The 26,117-nt window shown below is 38.6% G+C and overlaps 1 protein-coding gene across 21 annotated transcripts in view; it reads right to left on the bottom strand.

Moving 5' to 3' along the window:
• Positions 1-315: 315 nt before the first annotated feature.
• The window catches only part of rims1b (regulating synaptic membrane exocytosis 1b), a 62,209-nt gene continuing 36,407 nt past the window's right edge, over positions 316-26,117 (bottom strand). For 6 of the 21 annotated variants that reach the window (XM_008406304.2, XM_008406329.2, XM_008406321.2 and 3 more), the window contains 26 exons: positions 24,749-24,872; positions 24,258-24,304; positions 23,429-23,544; positions 23,224-23,354; positions 22,883-23,054; positions 22,360-22,513; positions 22,151-22,207; positions 20,285-20,438; positions 19,691-19,807; positions 19,240-19,302; positions 18,758-18,835; positions 15,869-15,988; positions 13,203-13,292; positions 12,444-12,521; positions 11,882-11,947; positions 10,282-10,398; positions 9,873-9,973; positions 9,388-9,491; positions 9,122-9,282; positions 8,761-8,913; positions 5,628-5,845; positions 3,853-3,991; positions 3,644-3,753; positions 3,013-3,114; positions 2,097-2,236; positions 316-2,021 (listed from right to left, as the gene is read on the bottom strand). In XM_008406304.2, the coding sequence (XP_008404526.1) occupies positions 1,803-2,021; positions 2,097-2,236; positions 3,013-3,114; positions 3,644-3,753; positions 3,853-3,991; positions 5,628-5,845; positions 8,761-8,913; positions 9,122-9,282; positions 9,388-9,491; positions 9,873-9,973; positions 10,282-10,398; positions 11,882-11,947; positions 12,444-12,521; positions 13,203-13,292; positions 15,869-15,988; positions 18,758-18,835; positions 19,240-19,302; positions 19,691-19,807; positions 20,285-20,438; positions 22,151-22,207; positions 22,360-22,513; positions 22,883-23,054; positions 23,224-23,354; positions 23,429-23,544; positions 24,258-24,304; positions 24,749-24,872 (3,131 nt within the window). In that variant the 3' untranslated portion in view covers positions 316-1,802. The other 15 variants (XM_008406311.2, XM_008406353.2, XM_008406364.2 and 12 more) reach the window with 15 other exon arrangements.

Genomic DNA, 26,117 nt, shown 5'->3' with positions numbered 1-26,117 from the left:
ATTTATTTATTTTTTATCTGACGGTGATACTCTATCCCTTGGACATTTCAAAGTGACATAACCTTGATTTATTTGTCAACCCCCTACAACACAATCAAACAAAGACAAGTGGTTGAACATTGATCTCATTATCGGGTGTAAAAATCTAAGACATGTCACTGCTTCGGTCCAACAATTTGCCTCCATTCTCGGCTCATTTCCTTGGCAACGCTCTTGGAGGATCATTAGGAGGTTTGCTGCATCTCCGAGAAAGGAGAGGGTTTAGGGGAATGAATGCCAGATTTTTCAGGATTTTCCTGTCTGTTTCTGCATTTCTTCTCCTAAAATTTGCAAAAAAATACATTGTAAACAAAAAGACATGAGGTTCCGTGAGGGACACTTTGAGCTTCTTAAGGGGACGTCGGTTTGGATCAGCAGGAGGATCTCTGCAATACATATCCAAGAAAGTGTGGGAACTCATTTTAACCCGCGCACTCTGAGCAACACTGCGCTGGACAGTCACGTTTAATGTGGTGCTCTGCCATGTGATGAACTGATACGGGTCAAAGGGCTGTTTATGGCAGAGTGGACCACATGCTGCATGTCTAATGGGTGACTGTTCAATACTTATGTTTGGAAAGAATAATTAAAACGAAAATGCGTGACACGGCATTTGCAGGAATGTATTCCCCTTGGAGAAATTTGTTTTTTTCATGGTTTACCATCCCTTTGGTGAGGCTGCAACTTTAAAATAAAATAAAAAAATTGAATTAGACAATTTAATGATGCTCTCCAGCCACCAGGATTATCAGTATTAGGTTGAATTGTCAAGGATTCTTACAGTTTCACGGGTCACATGTGGGAATTCTTCTACAACTTCTGCACCCAAATCTATTTCAGTATTTGACAAATGAGGCTTTACAACGTGCAGCAAGATCTCCATTGTTCCACCCAGGAAATTTCCAGGTGAACTCAGTGATAGAACAGAGGCAAAATGGTGGACCATCCGTTATTATTACCTATCATCCCGGAGAAGAGCTGCAGACTAAATTTCGTGTCCTTTAAAAATCTCTTTTTTTCATCATGCACACTTCAGACTGACCACATTATCATGAACATTTTGCACACTGCAAAAACATTTTGTGCCTGTAGTAACAAAAGGAAAGAAAGGAACGCCACAGAATTCACTCTTAAAAGACTATGGCCCAAGAGTAGCCATGGTAAACATGTTGAAAAGAGAATATCTTGACAAAGAAAGGGACCAGTGATCTAGGCACCAGAAGAAAGCCCTGTGCTTCCAGACTGAACACCCATGCGGGGGAGGGCAGGGCGGCATCCTGACGGGGAGAGAGAGAGCAGGAGTACCGGCAGTCTGATGGGCTTCTGGAGGAGGCCGCTGCAGAAAGGACTGCGCCCCCTGCAGTCAGCGAAGGGATTTTACCTCTGTCACGAGGCCATACATTCCAATGCTTACGTACATTTCTTTGCTAGGTTGATTCGGTTAAAAACCACCCTGTTTCTTTTTGATTCACCGACACTCACAGCTATCATATTCCGACCGGAGAGCAAGAGATAAACCATGAGATTTTTCTTTGAATGGAAACGAAACACCGAAATATGACGCTCCCTACGACAGACAAAAATAACTGCGGCAGGAGTGATTGTCAGATTTCAACAAAGCTTTCTCGCTGTGACCGGTTCTGATTGTTGTTGTTCTATGTTTCTACCTTTTATTGTATGGGCCTCTCTTCAGTTTCTTTCCTTAAGTTTTTTAAATTTTTTTCCCCCTTTCCTTTGAGGGATAGTGTAGCACTGTTGGTCCACTAGGTTCGAACACCAGGCGGTCCCGAGGAGCTGTCAAGAGATGATTGGGAAGCTCTCCGCGTCAGGGATGCCAGCGTCGGATCGACCAAAGAGGACGGAGGGAACAGCTTGTACCAACCAATGACTGTGTTTGACAAGTCTAACTCATCCAGTAGGATCTGTGAAACTCCCATGAAACTTTTATGGTCCATCCTGCCATAGTCACCCCAGACGATAACCTGAGGGAGAAGATGTGCTTTAAGCTACTCAGCTCAATCATGTGATGAAGAGGGGAAACAAAATATGGCACTCACCTGTAGGACTTTCCCCTGTGGGCTCTCCTCAAACAGCAGTGCTTGCTGGTACAGGGGGTCAAGTGTTTTCCGTGCAATCTTAGTTTTCTTTTTGGCTACATATGCTCCATTATTCAGCAGGTAGACTTTGACATATGGAGCTAAAGAATAGAAAAAACAATAAAATGGTCTGAAAATACAAGATGATCCAGATTTTCCCAAAAAAAATAAATAAATAAATAAAACTGGTTTTTGTCTAATTGGAAGAAAAAAGAAAAAGAAAAAAAATTGTTTGTATTCAGATCATATAAACATTGCAAAGCAAAAGAGAGCAGAGGACCAACAGTGTCTTGCAAAATGCATATTGAAGTTTTTTCATATTTTGGAATGTCACGGTCACACCCTTCAATGTTATTGGGATTTAATGTGAAAGACCAACACAAATGAGTACACAATTGTTAAATACAGGATTTTCAACTGGTTTTTAAAATTAACAGTCTGAAAGGTGTGCCATGCATTTGCATTCGGCACTCTTTACTCTGTGTGCTCACAAATGTCCCCCATACTCATTATGACTGGGCTTGAGCAACTGGCTAAGAAGAATGAAAAAAAAACAAAAAACGTCAGTTTTCACAAATGCAAACTCAAAAGAGTTCTTGGCAGTACCAAAACACTTGATGTACCAGCTGCTATTTGAGTTTTATCATACGACTCTGAGCAAAAAAACGGCTTTGCAAACAATCAGCAAACAAAGTCAAAAAAAGAGAGTTTTTGGATCAGGGCTAAAGAAGCAGCCATTGCTTCTTTAGAAGCAGCAGAGGTGCCCTGTACTCAGGGCTAAAGAAGCAGCCATTGCTTCTTTAGCCCTGAGTACAGGGCACCTCTGCAAATCATCTGCAGAAGCAGTAGCTGGGTGTTAACAGATGCAGGTTCTTACCAGGCAGAGATTTGGATCCTGGCTTTTGTACGAGTCCTCGAGCTCTGATGACCTCCACCTCCAGCTGCCCTTTTTTCTCTATCATTCCAATCTGAATGTCACCTGAGTAATGAGAGAGCAACGCTTGCTGAGAGGAACGACAAGTGGTTCAAATGATAAAAGGAGACAATGATGTGATGCTGTGAACCCAGACTAAACAGGACAGCAGCTAAGCTGTCACCTCAGAGCTTTGCTAAGACAATGGGAAGCTCCTGAAGTGGTTAATGACTGGACAGAGAAAAAGACATCTATATGTCTAAATAAACACGAGACAACTGATAGTAGGTATCGTCAAAAAATAACCAAATGGAAAAAAAAATCTTTAGAAAAACAAAACAAATAATTAAAAACTAAATTAGAACTGAACAAAGAACTACACATATTTAAATAAACAAAAAATATTTAAAATATATTTAAAAACTAACAAAGTTAGTTATGAGAGAGGAAGAAAAGACAGGTAGACAAGATGCGAAAGACATAGCAATGGGAGGAGAGAGAGCAATTTATATCATAGATGGGACAAATAAATGAGAAGAGAAATAATAAGCTGAATATATAGACAACAGCAGAGACAAGTGTTACAATTTAGTACCTATGGCAGGAGTAGCCAGAGTTTGCCTGCCCACCAACTGTGCTGGTCCCAGTCCATCCAGGAAATCGCTGAACTGGCTGCTGGCACCCAGATTTAAACTAACACAGAAACTAATACAGAAAACACAAACAAAACAGAGCAAACTTGTTTTTTGTGAAGTTCAGATAAATTTCATCTGTTTTTCAGGAGGAGATTTGTAGTTTACTCACTTTCCCTCAGAGTTGCAGCTGTTCATGCTGCCGTTGTTGGACTCCCTGCTGGGCTGGCGGCTCATGTTCCTGGAAAGCTCCACGGCCATGCCAGTCTCTGTGCTCCTCTGAATGCCCTTTTCCTTTTTAGTCTTCCCCTCTAGAAAAAAAAAAGATAGAAAAGAGGCAAGAGCAAAAAACTTTTAATCCAACAGTTTATGGCCTTCGAATTCAACGCAACAGATAAACATAAGCTCCCGAGGTCAGGCAGAGAGACTGATCCAGAATGATCCTAGTCTGCCGTTTTGATTAAAATTGTTGCATGAACATTTCAGCCCATGCTTTGGACCGAAGGCATGAACTTTGTGCGTAAATCTCTTTTGAAACAATATTTTAATACCGCAGAACATGTTTGTAAATGACAAAAACGCAACATTTTTCCAACATCTTTCAAGCCTAATTCTCTGATTTTCTACTTGTACATGTGCAATCCTTGTAGTCCAGGGAATATACATATTAAACAAAACAAAATAAACCACAATACCTACAGTAAAAAGCTGCAGTATTCCCACTCCTTGAACATTTTCACATGTCAGATTTTTATTATTTGAATGCCACATCTCCTTTTCCTTTCACTTCAGAATTATGCCCTACTTTGTGTTGATCTATAACACAAAATCCCAATAAGATCTATAACATTTTACAGATTCAATACAAAAGTGTATAAGGGACGTGAATGTTGCTGCCATTTAATTTACACAACAGAAGACAGACATTAAATACGCAGCAATACATTTGAATAAACTAATTTAGATTCTAGTTCATTCTACGAGTTGCAAATCAAAACAGTCCGTTAGTCGCAAAACGTCAAATAGCATGAAATAGCTGGAGGATAAAGCTCAGCTTTGACCATATGAATCCAGCAAAACGAGGTTACAGCCTTACCTGACGTTGCTGTCATCCATCATGACCAAAATAGATTTTTTTATGAATTAGTGTTGGACTCTGTCCCGTCTCTCTCTCTCTCTCTTTTTTCTCCCATCTTTACATCAGAGATGAAACAGTGAAAGTAGGAGAACCAACCTCCGACTTTTCCCCCCCCCCAGGCCAAGTGCTTTTTAATAGCTTTTTATGCCAGGAACATAAAAAGCTATTAAAAGCATACCCTGAGTGAAAAGAGTGGATGCTGGACATTTAAACTCTAAGGCAGGAGAAGATTTTGTCTTCTTCGGAAGGAAAGAGCACTTAAAATTTTCTGGGTCTGGACTAAAGCATGTTTTAATTTGTCAGGAAAAAATCATCAAGAGAACAAATATTTAGGATGTTGTAAATCATCATTATTTCCAATAATTTAAGTAACATTGTAGAGCTTAAAATGTAACTTAAATGAAGTCTTCTAAATAAATACAACAGTTGTTCTTCTCCCTCCCCAAACAACAAAAAAGTATTAAAAATGAAGGTTAAGGGAAAACAATAGAAAACCTGTGTCTTTTTACAACTTGATATTGAGTCAGTTGCTGACAACAAATTTTGTCAGTGAAGAATAAAACTGTGAAGATACCCAGGGACTAAAATCTCAACATGATGACATAAATGTTATCCAAATCCCTACCCACAAAATTTCTACTGTTTTCATCGGAATTTTAAATTTCATGAATAATTCCCCAAATTTCTTCTGGTGTCCAGGTGATCAAAGACAAGGCATTCAAATTATAACTAAACCTTGAGGACTACGTAATCCTGTTTTAGAGGACAATAGTGATACAAAGTTTGAACAGTTTGTATGTGCGACTCACCAGGGTCGCTGATCTGTGAGGTGCTGCGGCTGCGGTTCTTGCCGACGATGGCCACGAAGCGAGCGCTGATGCTGGAGCGTCTCTTCTTGCTGCCGCCGCTTACGGTGCCCAAAGCGGTGTCTGATTGGCTGCCGTCTGTGCGCTCCTGCGTGTAGATCTCACCGCTCACACTGGAGCTCTTCATCATGTTCCGACCCATAGAAGATCGCATCTGCCGACTGTAAGGTAGAGGACTCCGGATAAATCTAGGACCTTGTTGGTGTTATTGAGTGGGCTCTTAATTAATGTATGTAATAACATTCCAATAATCTGGGATAACATAAAACAGCAGGAGCAGAACAGAAAGTGAACTTCTGTTTATTACGCCAAATGGGAACCAAATGGAATACACCTTCTGTTTTAAATGAATATAATTCGAGTTTACAGTTGTGGTAGGACTGAAAAAGAGTGTTCATTAACCAAAAGCCATGATGTTATGAGTTCAAGTTTCTTCTTAAACATTGCACTAAACATGAGCAGCAGCAGCAGCAGTAACGTGAGCGGTGCCGCCTCCTAGGGTTTTGGAGGAGCCAGCGCACATCGATCCCCTCGGAGGGCATCAGTGTGCTGCAGGACAGCGCGGCCACACTGCCTCTTTCACTCAGACTTTCCGCTCCCAGCGGCTCCCTGACAGCTACAGTCCAATGACCGAGAGGAGCAGGGGAGAGGGAGGAAAGAGGGAGTGTGGTTTGAGGCCTCTCCACTGCCTCCTGCAGGGGAGTTAGAGAATTTCTGGCAGAGGATGGGTAGGATGGAAGGGGAAGGTCCTGGTCTTGAGGATGGAGGGGGTCCGGGCAGTCACAGCACAGAAGGCATGCAAGGAGGGATCTAAGACATGCACGGGGGGGAGAGGGGGTAGCACAAATACATAAACACACGGACAAAAGGAAAAATATGATTTCAGTGCAAGCATGTAGTTTTTGCATTTTTGTAATATTTAGCTCAATCTCTCAAAGATACTTTAAGTGTGTATACAGTGGATCTCAAAAGTGCAGAGTATTTAAAAGGCCATGCTTTGTTATGTCAAAAAGTGACACTTTGTTTCATAATTTCAAAACCTTTTCTGCAAATAGTGGATCAATTATCTTGTACAATTCAACAGAAAAACATAGTTTATTTGTGGAAAAAGAAAAAAAGCTTAAAAAAACTACAATAACCTTGTGGTGAAGCATGTTTTGATTTCTTTTTAGAATTCAATCATTTTGAATTCAGAGCTGCAATAAAATAAAGCAACAGGAATAGAAATAAAGTTTAGATGTTCCTGTTGGATTTTCTTATTTATTTTATTTATCTGCTTCTTTTAGATAACTAATGTTTACAAAGATGTAGTGCACAAAATTAGTGCACAAAGGTATCTGTCAGGGGAAGTGGACAAAAATATATTGAAAAATAGCTGATTATGAGACTAAAACTGGTCAAGAAGGCCAACAGCAACACTGAAAATACCAAAGGACTGTCCAGCTATTCGTGGCTCTTTTCTGAATGTTTATAATTTGTTTTTCTGTAGATGGAAATACTGTTTTTGTCAAGGCAGATAAAGTTCCAAATTCCATCCAACTTTGTCCCCAATCTTACTGTTGTCGATTAGTGAACATGAAGAGGGATTCACATTTTCAGCATAACAGTGATGCCAAACATATTGTACATCCAAATGATCAAAAAGATGAATTCATGAGAAGAAAACAATTTTGGAATGGCATGATCAGATTTATTTTTAGTTTTCTTAGAACAGATTTGTCTGTTTTTCAGCCAAATTGTGAATGAAGTGGGTATTTAGGTTTATGGAGGTTTTGAAATAATCTTCCATGGTCTCATTTTGTCAAATTCCAGAACAAACACTTCGGCACTAATGAAATCCCCGGTATGCTTAATTTTTTTTCAGAAAAAAATAAAGCAAAAAAAAAAAAAAAAATTACATTCAATTACTTAAAATGTAAATTGCACAGGCAATTAGAGAAGAATAGTTGTTGGAAGGTTGTATACAAAAAAAACAATAAAAGTGAATGTGGTATGTGATTGTGTAATCCACGTCTTCTCTGTTTCCTTCTCCTTCCATGAAGTTGGACAAACAAACTGTCCTGAAGCAGATAACAGAATCCATGAAGACAGACAATAACAGCCTGATTACCTTCAGAATACATCCAATTAGATCCCCAGTTAAAGTGGGTGAACATTGCCTAGTTAGCCACACAAGTCTTGTAGAGGACACAGAAAAAGTGGAAAAAGGTGGCCTGAAATAAAAGATCAAAACTGAACAATGTGTAGAAGAACGCAAGTGATGCAGAGCTAGTCTGCAATATTGAAGACGACATGGTAAAGTTTAAAGAAACGGCTCTTTCAGCAGCAGTCGTATTAGTAGAGGAACAAGCGCTGAGACAAGGATCGTTTAAAGTCTTCACACTCAAACAGACTCCTCTCACAACTGACTCTTTAAAGTGTGAGAGTTTCTGCTTATCCATAAAATCGTTTGGACTGTAAAGAACAGGGTCACCTTCTCTCACTTTCCCAGACTTCAATATATTTGCCAGCTAATAAGCTGCACTACATCACCACCTGACCCATGGAGGACCACTGGGATTGGGTCATTTGTCCCTGTCAGTGCCCTGCTTCTGGTCAGCCAGCACTGTGTGTGCGCGTGTGTGTGCGTGTGTGTGCGTGTGTGTGCGTGTGTGTGCGTGTGCGTGCGTGTGTGTGTGGGGGGTGCGTGTGTGTTTGAGTTCAAAATGTCCTTTTTATATCAGCTTGACGTCAGCTGAACCTAATCGTGGTTTGCTTATGTTTAGTTTCGCTTCAGTTCTTGCTTATTTTCAGATAATTTATTAGTTGAGTTCAGCATTGGATGCTGTTTATCATCAGGCTTTCGGACAGCTACGTGTGATAAAGCGTCATGACGCTGGTGGAAATCACTGCATCCACTCATTCAAATATAGTAAACCTACAAACAATATTTAATGTGTTAATGTGCAGACAATCAAATCTATTTTAATTATGTTCAGTTCAACGTTATTCAGTAAATTACATAACGGTGGTGTTTTTTCCTCAGTCATAAGGGAGGGAAAGATTGATTTTAGAGGAGGTGGAGAATTATTGTTACCTGGACTCCCTTGTGTCTCCTGCTACCGTGTGTCTTCTGCGTTTCAACTCCTGAGAGAAGCGTCTCTTTCCTGCTTCCCTCTCTTTCTCCTCCTCTCCGTTCACCTCCCACGATATCCTCCTGTCGTTTTTGTCCTCCTCTAAAGACTTTGATCTAAGTTTGTTTTTAAGTTGTCCCATTTGGTGAGTTTGCGTGATTGTTTGTATGTGAAAGATGTGTGTCACAGAGGAGGCGAATCATGCAGAGGAGTGGAAGCATGCAGCATTCAGAAAAAAAAAAAACTGTGATTAGCATGCAGTTAAAAAAAAAAAAGTAAAATATTGTTCAGATTGCGACCAGAGCACGCGCCAAAAAAACTGACCTGAGCCGTCCTCCAGGCCGCTCTGATTGTATAGACATGTAACTGGTGCTACTGAGGCGAGAGGCACTGCTGGCACGGGAGAGAGCCGACACGTCGCTCATGTCGCTGTCCGAAGACCTGGCCGACATGTTGTCACTGCTGCGCCTCTGCTCTGCGTACATCTGCAATCAAAGCTCTGGCGGGTTAATCTGATTTATGCCAAACTAGGGATCAAACACCTACATTCTGAAAGAGTGATCAGAAGAAGACGAGTTGGAGATGCATACCTCCCGTTTGGTCTTGAGGTCTGTTTGAGAGTTGTGGGAGGCTGAAGGCCGGTAGGAATGTACTTTCATTGGCAGCTGCCGGGCTCGCTCCTCCACTGCTAGGGCTGATACAAATAAGAAGATAAATAAAGCTTTAAAAAGAGAGTAAAAAAAAATGTTACCTTGAAAAACATATTGATTGATAACCCTCATATGTACAAAGAGAAAAATCTTTTTCATGCCATTTTGACCTTGCATTAGAAATCTTCAATATGATCAAAGTGAATCCAAAGTAGAGTATATATTTAAAAATCAAAGGATAAAAAAAAAATTTGATGAAAGATAAAAACAACATATTTGCATCATTTTACATTCTCCAGGCGCAGCACTCTTAACTTATAAACTTAATGTAAAGCTTCATTGCCAAATGTTGACTTTGGTGTAGCTTTAAACTGTTAGTATATATTTTTTCTGTTTTGCTTTGCATTATGGCTTGAGAAACATACCGTGCTCTATGCTGCTGCTCTTCGCAGGGAGCTGTGGAAGCTGCCGACCCCTTCGACCGGATAACACAGTTGGAGGAGAAGGGCTGCCGTGTGGGTGTGCTCTAACAATAAGCATCAAAGACAAGAAAACAGGTGGAATGATGACACATGTCCAGTCCCAAAATTAAATATTGACATATTTAAAAATGGAATCACAGGAGCAACAAAATGACATCTGCAGAAAAGTTCAGACAATAAAGTTAGGAGAGAAGGAAAGGGAGTAAAGGACAATTTTCTGGGTATGTTCTCTACACAGTCAAGGCTACACACATCCTAGAAGAGCACATGGGGGCAAAAAATACCTGCTTGAAAACATGAACACAAGCACACATAGGGGGAGAAAAAGATCAACACAGGTAACAACATGCACCTGTCCGGCCGCGGCGAGTTAGGACAGGAACCTGACAGCACTGTCTGTACAAAGGGCCTCAGGGGGCCCCCTCTTCTTCTACTGCCCCTTAGGATAGAGGTGGGCTGAATTCGACTGCTGGCAGCAAATAAAAAAAAAGAATATCAAACTGTCTAAAGAGAGCAAAAAAATACCTCAAGAAAAATGTTTCCATCCTCTTGGGTTCAGGTTTTTCATACAACAACCCCGCAAATACATGTTACTGTGATTTTGGCTATTGTGAACTAAGAAATAATTTGACAGACATTAGGATAAGACTATTAGTATTCAGATCTAGCAGATGTTTGTTTTTGTTTTTTTTTTTACAAGAGATGCACCAATCAATTGCGTAAAGATTGTACTGAGATTCTACTTTCCTACTTTATTAACTGCAACAAAATGAAACACTTTCACCATATTTGCATCAGCCAACAGCGTAAACCTCAAGGCAAATTTTTTGAGTTGGATAAAGATCTGTAACATTTAAGGGACATATTGTGTGATGTGTACGATTCTGAAAATCGTTTTTATATACTTTTTGTACTAAAAACATCTACCTCTCATCTCAGAACCCACAGCAAATATTCTCTATAGTCCTTATAAATAACATCAGAAAGAGTCAAAAACAAAGCCCACAATATCAGAAATGAATTTGGTATCAGTCAGGAAAAAACATTATGGCTGCTGCTCCATTTTGTACCAGCTCTGACCATCTGATAATGATTTGCACCAAACATACCAGGAGCTGCTTGGGGTTCAACAGATGGCTATAAACATTCAGCATGTGAGTTTAAACTGCAAATGACCTAAACACACAACTGAAGGCTCCCTGAAGGTGGGAACTGCCACTACACGATGAAATGAATTGCTCTCTCATCACTTAATATCACTATCAAATGTCAGTTTGCCTGTGAATGCAAACTACACAATGGGACATGGGGGTATTTTTTAATCTCATATCTGCAATTTTGATTCATCTCACATTATTTGTCTGTCACACTCACTAAACCTTCTTACATTCATGGAGTTGTGAGATCAGTTGTAGATCCACTATATTTTATTATGTTGTATTGCACTGTATCACATTACACAATAAAATTGTTAGACTTTGTTAAAGAATTGTGTTCTAAAACCTTCTATTAAGATATTAACGTTATAAAGGCTGCCAAAATCTGATGAATAAAACTTTGAATAAACAGTAAATTTCATTTTAATTACTATTAAGCCCACAATTATTCACACTTATGGCAGATTTAGATTCAAAACATTTTAAAAAATATTGGAAGTTTGTTTCTGATAGTTTATGAGGCAAGCATCTCTAAAAAAAAAAAGTAAAATATATGTAAACGTAAAAGGAGTTTACATTTTTTTTAAGATGGCTTGTTGAAAATGATTTATATCACACTGATTTTGCGCTGATTGCCTGGGGCAATTCAACGTCATATGTAGTGCTGCATCCTTAAAGATCTCACCAAGCAGTTTAGATGCTCGTAGTCATTAAGAATGAAGTGATGATAAAAATGAGAGGAGAGGAAACTGATCAAATGAATGAATGAATCTTGGAATACAAAAATGACCTTACCTGTCCAATTCAAGACACTTTCTGCTTTCCCAGAGACAGTTTAGACTGGATGAATTAATACTCTCCCTGTTTTGACAACCAAAAACATAGAGGAAGACAAAGAAAGTGTGTGGAAAGCAGTCACCGCTTATATGTGCACTGAATGTTGCCTGAGGATTAAAAAAAAACTAAGATCCCAAAACTGATGCTGTACTTCTTTAGGGAGGATTATGAAAGCAATTTAACTGAGAACTGCACATCATGTAAACTCTTTTTCTTCCCTAATAACAATGTCGTACCAAATAAAGTGCTTTAAAGCCAAAGTAGTGTTGAAAATGACAGTGGGAGTTCAGCAGAGAAACAGCTGCAGCAGAATAAATATGGAATTGCACAGCTTCAGAGCACAAGTCTTTACGAGAAAGGGAAACGAAACAGCATCGATCGCAAGGTTTGCGATATCAAGTTTGAGCTCTAAGCAATAGGAAATGCTTCCAGAAGGAAAAAGTCAAGGAGGTTTGAGCAGCAAAGCAAAGCAGAAGCAAGAAGTAGGGAGAAAGCAGATGGGAGGGCAGGCCTGGTATACCTCTCTTCCTCTGGGGCCACATGCTCTACTAAGATCCTGGGGCTTGCGGGAGTCCTGCGGGGCAAAGAATTGGAGCACCTAGAGGGGTAGGAGAAGGAGGAGCGTTCCAGGGTGAGAACACCAGGAGATTTTGTTAGTAAAGGCCATGAATGTACTGCACACTTCATGGCACAGTATCAGAAAGCTAGAAGAGACATAAGCCATCTGTAGTCACACAGGACATCAGGACTACTTGAGAAAAAGTTCATCGTATGTGTTTGTCTGTACTTTGGAATTTTCATACCAGCTCATTTACATGTGAACACATAATCTGAAAATTATATCTGAAGGACTGAGATAACTTTCCACAGCACAATGTAGGACTGAAATCATGTTGAAACAAATTAGTTTTGCTATAAAACCCCAACTTTACGATTCTTCAGTTCTTCAATTCCACAATGTTGGGAAAGTGTAGGTAAGTATTTAAATTCCACAGCTACTATTTCTGTAAAGGTTAATCTGGACCAATTGGCATCCACAGATGCCAGTTGCATGGAAAGAAAGGTTTTTCATATTCATCATAAAGCATTCTTGTGAACGTTTGGAGAGAAAATACAGTTATGAGGGGGAAGGGCACATGTACATGTTATGAGATGGAGTGAAAACATGGAGAATCTTTAAAACAATAAATACTGGATCACACCATCCTCGTAAACACACACATGTAAAAGTCACTGTAGAGCTGCCCGAGTCGCACGTTGCACATTTTTTGTCGGATACCTGTCTCTGTCAGAGGAGTGAAAGTTGGTGTCTGGTCTCAGACATGTGGTGCTGGCACTCCTCACTCTGTCCAGGGACGGCTGCAGGTCGCTGCAACGCCACAAAATGGCAGCAAAGCAAGGCAGAGAAACAGAGATAAAAAAAAACAAAACAAGATCAGCTAGATACAATGTGTGATGATAAAGAGTAGAGTGTTTTATTAAAATACAGGAAGAAGAGAGAAAGGACAGGCAGAGATTTAAGAAGGTGGTGTGGGGGGGAGAGGTAGAATCAGACGGCACAGAAACATGTAATGGCTCTGTTGCTACACTTATCATAGCAAGTCATTCCTAGCAACCAAATGCTGGGAGATCACTGAGATGGTAGGCTGATGAGTTACCATGGAAACCAGGTGTCAGAGGCAGAATGATTGGTTTGTATGAGTTCATAATTGGTTCACAGATATTTGTATACGTCTGTGTGTTTGTCCCATTTCACTTTCTGACATCAAGTGGCTTTAAATGGATGCCATCGTATTACATCGCATGACCTAAATGTTGGAAGTGGCAATCCTGCAACTAAACAAAGAACATGCAGCGACATGGAAACAGGCAAACTGAGAAGTAATTGGATCATGTTTGAATCAACAAATGCAATTTACAAATGCAAATAACACAACACATAAAAACAAATGCATTTCCACAAAAGGAGAGAAAAACAAACCAACAAATTTAAGCTGGGGTTCAGTTGAATAGTTTCTTTTATTCACCTTAATTAACCCTGAAGTAGCAGCAATGATGAGTACTCATGGGCTCGTATGAGATTATGGTGTCAAAATAAACTTGAGTAAAAACGTCTCCAGGTTGCATAGTAATAAAAAATGTACGACATGATCTAATTGTTTGCATTCTAAACCAAAAGCAGCAACAGTGAATGGTCGTTTTATACAGCATTATAAACATAAATACTGTTATTAATAAATAAATAATAAACACTCCAAAAAGTGGATATATGCCCTGATAAAATAAAAACAATGTATATTTTTAATGCATAGATTATTTTGTCAATCACATTTTTATTTCATTATGTATTTCATAACAGACTTAATTTGTGATCTTTATTTTGTGAGTTTCAGGGCTTACCTCCACTTTTGGCAGCAAAAAAATCCTTTTAATAAATATATTTTTTATGTCATAGGGGACATTCATTTATTTGATTGAATATTTATTAACAACATTATTTCTTTCTATTTTGAATGAAATAGCTCTTCACGATCGCTAAAACTTTAGAGTCATAATATAGTAATTGTTGTAAGTTTTATTCTAATAAATATTGGGATTAATACATTCCAAATTTGCAGCCTTGTTTTTAACATCTTCCATTTTTTCACATTATAAATGGAGTTCATGGTGGTAAAAAAAAAGGTAAAAAAAAAAAGAGGTAAGACAAAGCTGCCTAAGATTTCATGGGTTCCCTGCTTACGTTTTCATCATCTCATTTCTTGTCTCTCAATTTTTGTGTCCAAAAAAAATTACTGCTTCTGTCTTAGCGTTTGTTTTTCTTGTCTTAAGTACTGGTACGAATTAGGCCTGTAGGAAGAAATTTATTTCCACTTAGCCAGATGTTTTGATGTTCAAAGCAAAAAATCTAAATCTGCTCATCTTAAATCTAAATACTAGTTGTAGATGTTATTAGATAATGATTTGTTTAAATCTCAACACAAGTAATTTACCTATACATCCAATTGCAGTGCAAAGTTTGTGTGATGTAATAAACAAATATAGAAATAAAACATTTAGTAAGTATACGGTAAACCATTTCAGAAGTCCTTCCACTTTTAAGGTGACATTAACCTGTAAAACTCAATTAAAACATTAACTTACATCTTTTTGAGAAAAACGGAAACAGAAATTTACCTGATTGAAACAACTTTTGATTCAATTTCAGCATTTCAAATGCTGAATTTTACTCTTGATTTGGATATGTGCTTACATTCATCTTTGTGCTGAAAAATGTATATTTTTTATTGTCAGCTGTCTTAGAACCTTGGAAGTTTTGTGGCAAAACATTTTTCTTTTTTAAATTGTTCATTACTCTCTCCATCCTAACTAAGACTTCAGTCCAAGCTAGAAAATAAAAACATGACAAAGCATTATGCTACCACCCCCATGCTTCACTCTGTGCCTGTGTGTTCAATTTTTGGAATGAGTTGTCAGGAAGTTTAAGGAAAAACCTACTAGACCACACATATTTGAGCTTGACCAGAGGCGTTCTACAAGATGCCAAGTGTTTAGTCTAAATATGGTGGGTGATCCTGAGCAAAGCCACATGTACAACTTTAAAAGAGTGTACAAACTTAACCAAACACAGTATTGTTTGGTTAACAATCTATATCTCTCCTTAACAGCTTTAGTATATTTTTTCCTTTGAGTTTTACAGGTCATAGCTAATATTTAAAGAGGGAAAATGAAATGGTTTATCTTGATTTAACTTCTTTAAATCACAAAAACCTCGCATTTTAAAAGCTGTGTGCAGATTTCTTTTAATGTACTGTTAATTGCAAAAGTAGATCACTAATTTAAAACTGGTGTAATGCTTCACATGTTAGAATTAGCCGTCAGTCGAGAGTAAAACCATGTTTCAGACTGAATGAGAGTGGAAATGTGTGAAATTCGCTCTGTTCTTACCTAACCGTAACCTCGTCTGTGAACCTGAGAACACGGTGTGTGAGGATGCTACGAGGCAAGATGCCGCCCCCCTCTTGTCTGGTGTATGGCTTACTCTTTAGGCATGCAGGGAGGGTGGAGCTGGGTGCCAAACACCCGCATGCAAAGAAAGGCAAAGGAAAACAAAATGACACATGCAAGTGACAGAGTGAAACAGCAACTAAACACACAAAGGTGGGGCTAAGAAATGAAAATCTGCATCACAACATCAAGCTTAAAGCGCACTGAACAAATGTTGCCTTCTTACTGATAAAGCAGGCTTTTTTTTGTTGTTGCTTTTTTGGGGCGGGGGGTTCTTTGCACCTAAATGCATCAGATCATCAAACCAATTTCAGTATCAGACTAAAGTAATTTTATTTACTGAGGAAAAAGCAACAAGCCAAACCAACCTGCCGCAATGTGAACCATACCATTCCCTTGTTAAATCATGAGATAACTGTGATTAGCTACATTTTTTGGAAAGCTGAGTTCAACTATGCAAGCCACACAGAGATCCAGGCATCCACAATTAAGAAGTCCCTTAAAAGATTACAGAAAGCCTTATACCCACAATCTGAAGCAATTCAGGAACAGATGAGAAAAACGTAATTGAAATCTACCTGGAAAATGCAATTACAGCCACAGTCCAGAAATTGAGAAATCATAGAAAAGTGATACATTTTCCTAGGAACAGGAGGCTTCATAAAATTATTCTAAGAGCACATTGCAAACTAATTCAGGAGGTTAAAAACGAACCCAGAACAATATGTAAAGCAGCATCCCCCAATCTTTGCTCCCCACAGAAAGGACTTGCTCCCCTAGAGGACTATGGGGATCAGGGTTTGAGATTTTAGTCACATCTATTGCACATCTCAGGACACCTTATAAACCTTAAAGCATCAACATCCAGAAGCTCCCTCCTCTATATCGACTTACACAATGGTCTTCTTCTCCCTTCCACTCTTGATTATAATACTTCTAAGGCAAACTGGTGGAAGCACATGAATGCATCAAAATAAAACTTGCTCACACACCCTGCTTGTCAATGCTACCAAGATTACTACATATTTAATTGACTGTGGAAGGTCATAAATCTAAACTCTACCTAGTCAAAGTTTTAACTTAAATATGACTGAGAGGCTGTAGCAGTTTACACCACTTCACAGTGGTGTAAACATTTCCTTGCCACCACAGGTAGAACAACCAATTTTGAAAGAAGATTGCTTTTTCATTTAGGGCTAGACTGATTTTGTTAAGTTTTCCACTGTATAAATTAAATCCTCATTTGAAAATTGTTTATTTGTATTCTTCCAGGTTGTCTGACAATAACATTTGCTTTATGATCAGGGGGAAACCAGCACTGTAGCTACATGACATATTACTCAGTGCAGGTGAGTTTTCTGTAAGCTCAGATCGCCTTCAGATTTTTAAGATAAAGGAAATACTAAATGAAACGTAAGCTAAACTAAATTCCATCTGCAACATAAGAGCAAGGATTTCATTACATAAAGGCAGAGAGATAGTTTATCTAGTTGGAGATTATGTGTAATGCTTATTACATAATAGAATCTATTTCTTGAGAGAAAACCACAGTGCTGTAGATTTGTATAATCTATGTACATATAATTTAAAAGGTTATAGCTGGGAAGTTTATTCTGTTCAATATGAGAGTTTTTGCCTCATGGTAGTTATGTAGCTATGAGTACAGTAGTGCAGATGATGACAGATTAATTTTACGCTGAGTCAGATATGAAAAAATGGAAAAGCTAAGCGTATGGAAATGAATACCACAGTCAATATCTATAAGTGCAATGACTACGCTTAGCAAGCTTTGCCTTCAGACCTGCGTGACACTGCCTGTAGCGCCATATATCTCTGGCTTTTCGAATTCAATTTTAGCATCTTGTCTTGTTTGAAAGAAATGTTTCACAATTATTCTCATACTTGCTATATTATACTTTATATATTTTCTCAGATACTCGTCTCCATTTCTTTGTGGTTATATTTTGGTTCTTAACTGATGAAATCAAGAACTGAAGAGTTCTTGGTTTGTATGATTGCATCCCGTTGCTAAGTTAACCAAAGCTAAATGGAGACCTCATTGCCTCATTTCGTTTCAGCTCTCTAACATACAACTCCAGGTAAGATGGTATAGAACATGTGAACATGTTTTGAACATGTGTGTTTCACTGACAATTAGTTTTCCATGTCGAGGGATGAAATATTCAGTAGAAATGGCACTTGTAATTCTGGCATTTGCTGTTCATAATTTTGAGACCCCAATAGCAATTTTTGTCATATGCAAAGTGTTTGGAATCAATAAATTGGGACCAACAAATGGTTGTGTTTGATTTAAAGAGCATTTCTTTAATAAACTTAAGCAACATTATATTGCTCCAATAAATGTGATCAAATGTCCCTTAGAGTTATTTTGTTTTCTCTTGTCAATTGGTCAAAAGGCTCAAAATGGGATCAGAATCAAAACCTTTAGAAACGTGGTGCCGGTAGGTTTTCTTTAGAAAATATAGATATTTTAAATTATCTCGTTTTTACTAAAATTTATACCTTGCAAGATATGAATTGATATACAATGGTTTAGTAAAGGGGGACAAGATGGTTTGCTCACAACACTGAAATTGTAGTAGGAAAAGATGAAAGGGCAAAACGTAGGCATGAAATAGGTGTACAAATTGGTGATGGGTGAATTAATCCAGACCGGCTTCTGCAACATTCTGACCACAACAACAACACAATGGGAGGCTTGTTGTACCAAAAAGATTCACCAATTTCACAAATGAGTAACTGAAATAAGACAAGCACAGAGTAAAAGGAAGGAAAGACAAGATTGCCTTCCGAGTGTAAAACGCTTACCTGTAAATGTCTTTATGGATACCATTTACTAAAAGGGGCATTTTGGGGGGGAGCGTGTTGCTGTATCTACCTATGCTCCTGGTTGAACGAGTAGAAATCATGCACATTGAAAGCAAGACAAGAAAAAAAGCGGAAAATAGAGAAAATATCTCAGAGAAAATGCTAGGAAATGAGAAAGAAAGCTTTGTCTTTGTTCAGCCCATGGAGAGGGTAGGCTTCTTATCCACTTTTATATTGATTAATGTGTTTTGTATTATATACATATATATATAAGGCAGTAGTGAAAATCTAAAGGAATTCTGGAAAAGAAATTCAAAGTATGCTGCAGTACCTAGGCACAAATGCAAAATCCTTTGATTTCATGCAGATGCAGAAAATCAGAAACATTCAACTCATTCCTTATACACCAAAAAACGTCTGTTAAGATGAAGTTGTTAAGGTATGATGGCAACCATTAAAACACAGCTGAATGGTGTTTGTACCTGTTGGTATGTAGGCACTCTGCACTCCCGCCTCGAATTGATCTGTTCATCTCCAGGACCTCACTGTCAGTGCCATGACGATGAGTGAACGAATGAAAAACGACCCAGGAAAACACACACACACAAAAAAAAACAAAAAAAAAACAGGATGGCAGCGCAGATGAGCAAAGTGGATTTATGAATGATAGAAAGCAGGAAAAATATTTTTCATATTACAGTTATGTCTAAGACGAACACAGTTAGGCGTATTAGTAGAATTAGTTTGGTGAAAGCAGATTACAAACAAAACAAAAACAACTAAGCAAATTAAGAGGCGACCTTCACAAAATAAATCTAACGTTTAACAATTTTAGGGTTTTGTAGCGCAAAATGTTGTGAGCAGTTACTGATAAATTACTGTTTTACACATTTCTTCACTCCAGAGTTTCAAGACGCCCCAATATTAGTTTACCTGTCCTCTGAATACTCGTAGTCTGAGTCGCCGGAGCGCTGGTGCTCCAGGGAGGACTCGTGGTAGTGTGTCGGGGAACGTGAGTGGTTGCGGTTTTGGTGAATCTCATCCAAACTCCTGAAGAAAATGTATACATTTACATTAAAGTATATGTAATCCACTACATATTTATTTAATACACTATGGATTCTGACTGAAAGACATTGATTACTACAAATAAGAAACAAACAAAAAAAAAAGTTTGCTTGATTATTACAGGGATCCAAAGAACAAGTCCTGACGTGTGTGATACAACGACTTGTAAAGTGTTTGCATCACTCAGACTTTTCCACATTAAGCTATGTTAAGCCCCTTTGTAAAAATAAAGGGATAAACAAAAAGATTTTCTTACCACTCTTCCACTGGGGTCAAATTTGTGAAGCATGTAGTTTCCCTGACAACAATTTCTCTAAACTGAACTTTTGATCTGCCATGGGACTGCTGATTTTTTTTTCTCTACTAATGCTCTCCTTTGCCTGCCTTGTCAGTTTAGATGTGCAGAAGACTACAGGCAGAAATAAAAGGCAATGTGAGACGCTGTTGCGGGAAGCTGACCTTTGCATGGGCACGTGTGGGGGCCGAGACCGAGCCCTGCAGGAGTCCTCTCTGTGAGGAGACACGGAGCGGGAGCGGTGCTGGATGGGGCGCTGCTGATCTGGGACAGCCAACGTGCTGCTCCGATCTCTCTCACGGGAGTTTCGCTCTCCACCTTGGCACAAACACAGGATGTGGACACGCGTGACCAAAAAAAAAAAAAAAAAAAAAAAACATCCTTCAGGGATTTATATGGATACAAACATAAATTCGCAATCAAGAAAGAGTGAACCCACTCAGATCAAACCTTTTCATTTCATTTAAAAATGATGCGTCAGTTAAAAGAGGTATTCGATTCACTACTGCTACAACAACAACTACTACTACTACTACTACTACTACAGATGCAAATCTTTTGCTGGATGTAGAACATCACATCAAGATGTTTTACAAGCAAATCAAGTGCCTGACTGTTTCTGCAGTGCCTCTTTCAGGCCAGAGATTTAAAAATGTATGTAGCACCAGATGAACTACTAATCAAACCGTTAAAGTTGTAACTTAACTACAGACAAAGCTATTTTTTTTGACCAAGCGATCAAATAAAGTTAAAAAGCAATAGTTCTTGATTCAAATAACCTATTGTAGCTATATTTAAACATGTATTTGTGGAAAAAATGAACATAAGTGTTATTTAATTCTAGTTTATAATATATTACGAAGTGAAAGGTGCTCTGTTTCTTCCTGCTTAATTATCCAGAAAAGACATGTGTATTAAATTAGACAGAAATATTTTGGGTAAAGTTATTATGCATTTTTAGTGAATTTCTGTTTAGTTTTTTCTGGGGGGTTATGTATTTTTGTCTTAATGAGTAAATATTTCCAATCATTAAAAATCCTTGTTCATTCTTGCTTCCAGTTCCTTGATATCTTCCATTTGGAGTCAGTTCACCTGAAATTGCTTAGTTATTATCCTCCACAATCATTATGCTACCTGGTTATCTTCCAGGTTGCTCTACTGTTTTTCTGTTAATGTTGGGTTTTTCTCAAGTCTTCTGGTATTTCCTGTGTTTTATACATCTTTCTTCAAAATAAAGTTACTGACTCTCTGAGTCTGCTTTTTTTTCTGGGGCCTGGAGTCTCTGGAGATGACTGTACAAAGAAGGATTTTTCATTAAATGAAAAACATTGCAGACAACCAACCCTCAGCATCGACTTCATGTGGAATTGTTTTTTGGTCTGCCATCCTTTTCATACTGCCAATGAGCATACTAGTGCTCCTTTTGTCACAAACAACACCTTTAAGGCATCTAAAAAGGGCAAAATTAACTTTGAACATGTACGACTCAGGCGCACATTAGACTGGTGAAAACTAAAGCTACTGCAGAAACAGACAAACAACAAAGACATTTACTGCTGGTCAAAAAAGTAAAACATAAAAAGCAAAATATATCAATATAAATAAAGAGGTCATCCTCATGTGCATGTTGTCTCCTGTGAAGTGAGCCACAAGCTGGTAGGACTAAAAACATGCAGGGGATTGAGAGTAAGTGAAATGGCAGAGAACAAAGGAGCTCTGCAGTCTAACATGCACTCAGTGCTTCAGTAAGTCTACAGTCCAGCAGAGGAGGAGAAACAGTTCACTGCAGCTTCTGGAAAGGTCAGTACAAACTAAAGGGCACAAGATTACAGTGGACTGTGCTGCAGGACACGATGAAGAGTAAAAAAAAGTCACAACAGAATTGTGTATTTTTAATACGATGGTGCAAATTAGATGTTTAAATTATTTATACGAGGGGAGGAAGGATGCAAGAAGAAGCTTCTCACCAAGTGCTGGACAATTACAAGCTACTACAAGGGAAAAACTCAGTAATCATGCCCCCCACCCACCTTTAGTCCCACCTATCAAACCATCATCAAACTCTGTATCAATGATGCGATGAGACCCTGCATACACACATAAACAGGGTAAGACAGGGCAAAGCTGAGACGTCCTGACACAAAGGAGAAAGCTCAGAAAAGGGAGAGGTTAACCGGTGCAGACTCAAACACATAGCAGGTCCAACGAAATGCAGAAAACTGCATCCTGAAGGACATACTCTGTAGTTTCTTGCTCGGACTGTCTCCGTGGACGTGTCGGCGCGGAAGGTATGGAGAGGGCTGAGGCAGAGGTATGGAGGACACGTCATGGGTTTGGAGTTTGTACCAGTGGGGGGTGTCGTCCAATAAGGCCGTCTCAAGCTCTATTAGGATCTGACAGGACAGAGACAGAGGACAGATGATGGAAAAGAAGAACTGAGAATCAAAAAATGAGTGTTTCATGTGTCATCAGAATGGTGATGTTAATATTTGTAAAGGATGTAATGACTATTAATCTTTTAAGTTAAAAATAAAATAAATATTTGAATGACTTTAGCAATTTGTTCAAACACACACAACCATTGCTTGAGAGGAAAAAACATAAAACCTTTATAGCTGTAAATTTTGTCCTTTGTCAGAATTTACATAAAAAAAATGTCAGCACAGCATGATTTGTACTTTTCCATTCATTATAAATAGAGCAACATTTTAGCAATGTGATGTTCTGTGATCAGAACGGAGACATTGTGAGGCATCGCCAACCTCGCCCAGAAATTCGCTCTCTTCCTCCTGCACTCTGGGCTGATCCCAGACAGTGATTTCCAGCATGCGCTCTCTGAAGTCCCGCCGGTGAACATGGGAATATATGAAAGTCTGGTTCCACTTTGGCTCAGAGCTCTTCTTCACCGTTTTAGTTCGTCGTTTACTCTTGTCACTGGAACCCAAAAGAAAAGCCAGCAAAATGAGTTCAAGCGGATGATATAACCTTTAAAATGCAAAATGTAAATGTTATACTTATATAATACAAGCGCTGGGTGATGGTATGGTTAGCCCGATACGGGCAAAGCAGAGTGGTAAAGATAAAATACATGAAACCTCCTTACCTCCGATCCGGCAGGAAGTACATTTTGACATATGGGTTTCGAGGTCGGCCGTCTGGTCGAGGTGGCAGGTCTATGGCTTGAAGGACGTTGACAATCAGCTGGTGACCCACTTTGTCGTACCACAGCTTTACCTAAAAAGATGTTGAAATGTAGTTTCCCTCCACTGGAGACAAACCTCAGACCAAACACGTCTTTCTTTACTTACAGAAAGCTGTCCAGGCAGCACAAGAGGAAGGTCTCGAAGGGTGCCAGGACTGGTAGGGGACATTACCGATATAGAGGGACGATCCATCTTCTGTGACTCAAATGAACTGGAGCCAGCTGATAGACGAAAAACAAAGGTTCTGGTGAAATATTGTAATAGTGAGACTACAGAGTGAACAGTAGAAAGAACGAGAACATTTTGCAGATAGTTTCTGAAGGTCCCTGCCTTTTGACTCATAGTATCCAACAATACATTATTCATATTTTTACACTAAGTTTACTACAGATTTGAGTTTTCAATCATGTTAGTTACCGGGCCTGTAAACCATGCTTTTAAGAAGTGAACCACGAAAAAGCAAGGACTTCGTTCTGAAAAGTATACTGAGCAATTCAAAACCATTTATAAAGATGGAATGTGGAAAGTTCAAACACGTTGCTGATTTCAGACATTTTTTAACCAGGAGCAGCAGGATTTGATAGAAACCCTTAATTCTTACAACAATAACAGATACATTTCCTGAAAATGTGCACCTTTTTTCCATCAAAAGTAAAGTCATCTGTGTAGACTGAAGTTTGTAGCTGCACAAGAAAATTAAACTGAAATTCTTCAAAAATCTTTCTCCACTCTACAAGTTATTAACCACACTGTAAGAAGCCTGGATTTTTTTTTCAAAGCCTTTGTAAAACTTAAATGCAATTTTTAGGAAAAGCCACAAATGTACTAAATATATTTGACGTTGAAATGTAAAACTGTGTTTCTAAGTCGCCTTCTTCATGTAATGCGCTGCTCTCCATTCATGGCCGGCAACAACAAAGCTAAAAGCACTTACTGGATTCTAGTGGAGGGTGTGGGGAGCCTGGGATTCTTGGGATGTCTCTGTAAAAGGTAGCAGGTTGGAAGACATTCAAATTCAGACAGAACTACGTTGCTCATAGTTTTTATGAGCATATTGAAGTGTTTCTTTTTTACAAAATGATGTGGAACAAACAGCTCAATTGTGAACAGAATAAAGGCCATCCATAAAAATAGGCTTAGGTAGCACAATGGGTAGGAGAGGAAAGAAAGAAACATCTGGAAAAGAGGATTTTTCTGATGGATCATCAGGATTTTAGGGAGGACACACTGTAAAGGGCCTCCACCCATTAAATCTACTTACTGATAGGCTCTATAGACTTTTCTCAAAAGGTTTTTGGACATAATTCGACTGATGGAGCTTTTATACAAGAGGAAAGATATCAAACGCATCTGTTAGAATAAAACCTGTGCCGTTACTCCTCTACTTTAAATGCAATAGTTGCATACTGATAACACCAGTCTTACCCTATTGGCCTTGAGACTACGATCTCCACTTGAGGTTCGGCTTTGGATTCAAGAATGATGTTGTACACTTCCTTCTTGGTTGCTCCTGGCAATGACTTCCCGTTCCATTGTAAGACCTCGTCGCCTGGAAATCAGATTACCAGCAGATGATGCAACCCGAGTTTAGTTTTGATTTGTGTATCAGGTACAAAGTTGTTACATGATGAAAAGTGTGATATCGGGGGAGGACTGGCTTTAGAGACTATCAGGGTTTTCCCTTTTGGGCTGGTGGTTTAGCAGCTGGTGGTTTAGCTCGTGGAGACACCGTCACTCTCACCCCACGCAGCACGTTGTTATCTTGCAGCACCACTATGCCTCAAACTTTGCCATATCAAATGCCTCCTCTACCTCTCCTCCACTCGGGCAGATCTCCTCAGTGTGCAGCCAGGGAGACTTGTAAACACATGGACAAGCACTACAATGAGGCTAGCCGGCTGACAATGAAGAGTGGAGATCAGAAAAACTCATCCTATTAAAGCTGGAGTATGTAACTTTTATTTTTAAAAAATGCTTTCTACATATTTGTTGAAACTGTCACTATGCTGTGAGAGTGTAGTATGAGACAGGTATTCTGTGAAAAAACTGAGCACCTCTCCCTTCTCCCAGTGCTCCCAGAAATACACATCAGAAACAACAAATCAGTCAAGAGGAGGGTCTCCGTCTCATAACATACTGACATGACATGATGAAAATTTTACCAAATATGTAAAAAAAATAAAAAAATAAAAAAATTAACAAAAGTTACATACCAACTTGGAAGAAATGTTTTTGATTTATTTCTGCTAAGACCATTAAAACATATTTACCAGTATTCTCATTTTCAATGAACAAATGGTATAATTCTAGATCTCTATGCTGTGTGTTAAAGTTATAGCATTTAATTCAATTCAATTTAAAAATACTTTATTGATCGCAAAGGGAAATTAAATGTGGTTGCAACGCTCACTAATTCAGGATCATTTCTCAAGCCCCCCAGACCCTCACTGTCTGGTGGGACCTGCTTGTGAAGACAGTTCATCAAATAAAAATAGCTTTAAATTTTGATGTTGAATCTTGATATTGTAGTAGCAAACTTTGAAATATATTCTCCATGTTATAGATGCAAAAATATTAGTAAAATAGAACATGTAAAAAATTCAAAGCATAAAAAAAATTATCCAATAACTAAAAACATTTTGTATATTTTTAGCAGGAAAAAAATACTTTATTTCATCCGGTAACTAGCAGGTTTACAATACAACCTAATTTCAAGAATTCCCTAGAAAGGCAATCACTTACTGGGACAACTGAGTCTGTTCATGTAAAAATAACTCTTGGTAGAAAACAATGT

Source organism: Poecilia reticulata, linkage group LG1 (assembly GCF_000633615.1).
Source record: "Poecilia reticulata strain Guanapo linkage group LG1, Guppy_female_1.0+MT, whole genome shotgun sequence".
Taxonomy (NCBI): domain Eukaryota; kingdom Metazoa; phylum Chordata; class Actinopteri; order Cyprinodontiformes; family Poeciliidae; genus Poecilia; species Poecilia reticulata.
Note: the sequence above shows the minus strand (reverse complement) of the source record. Positions and strands in the feature narration are given on the sequence as shown.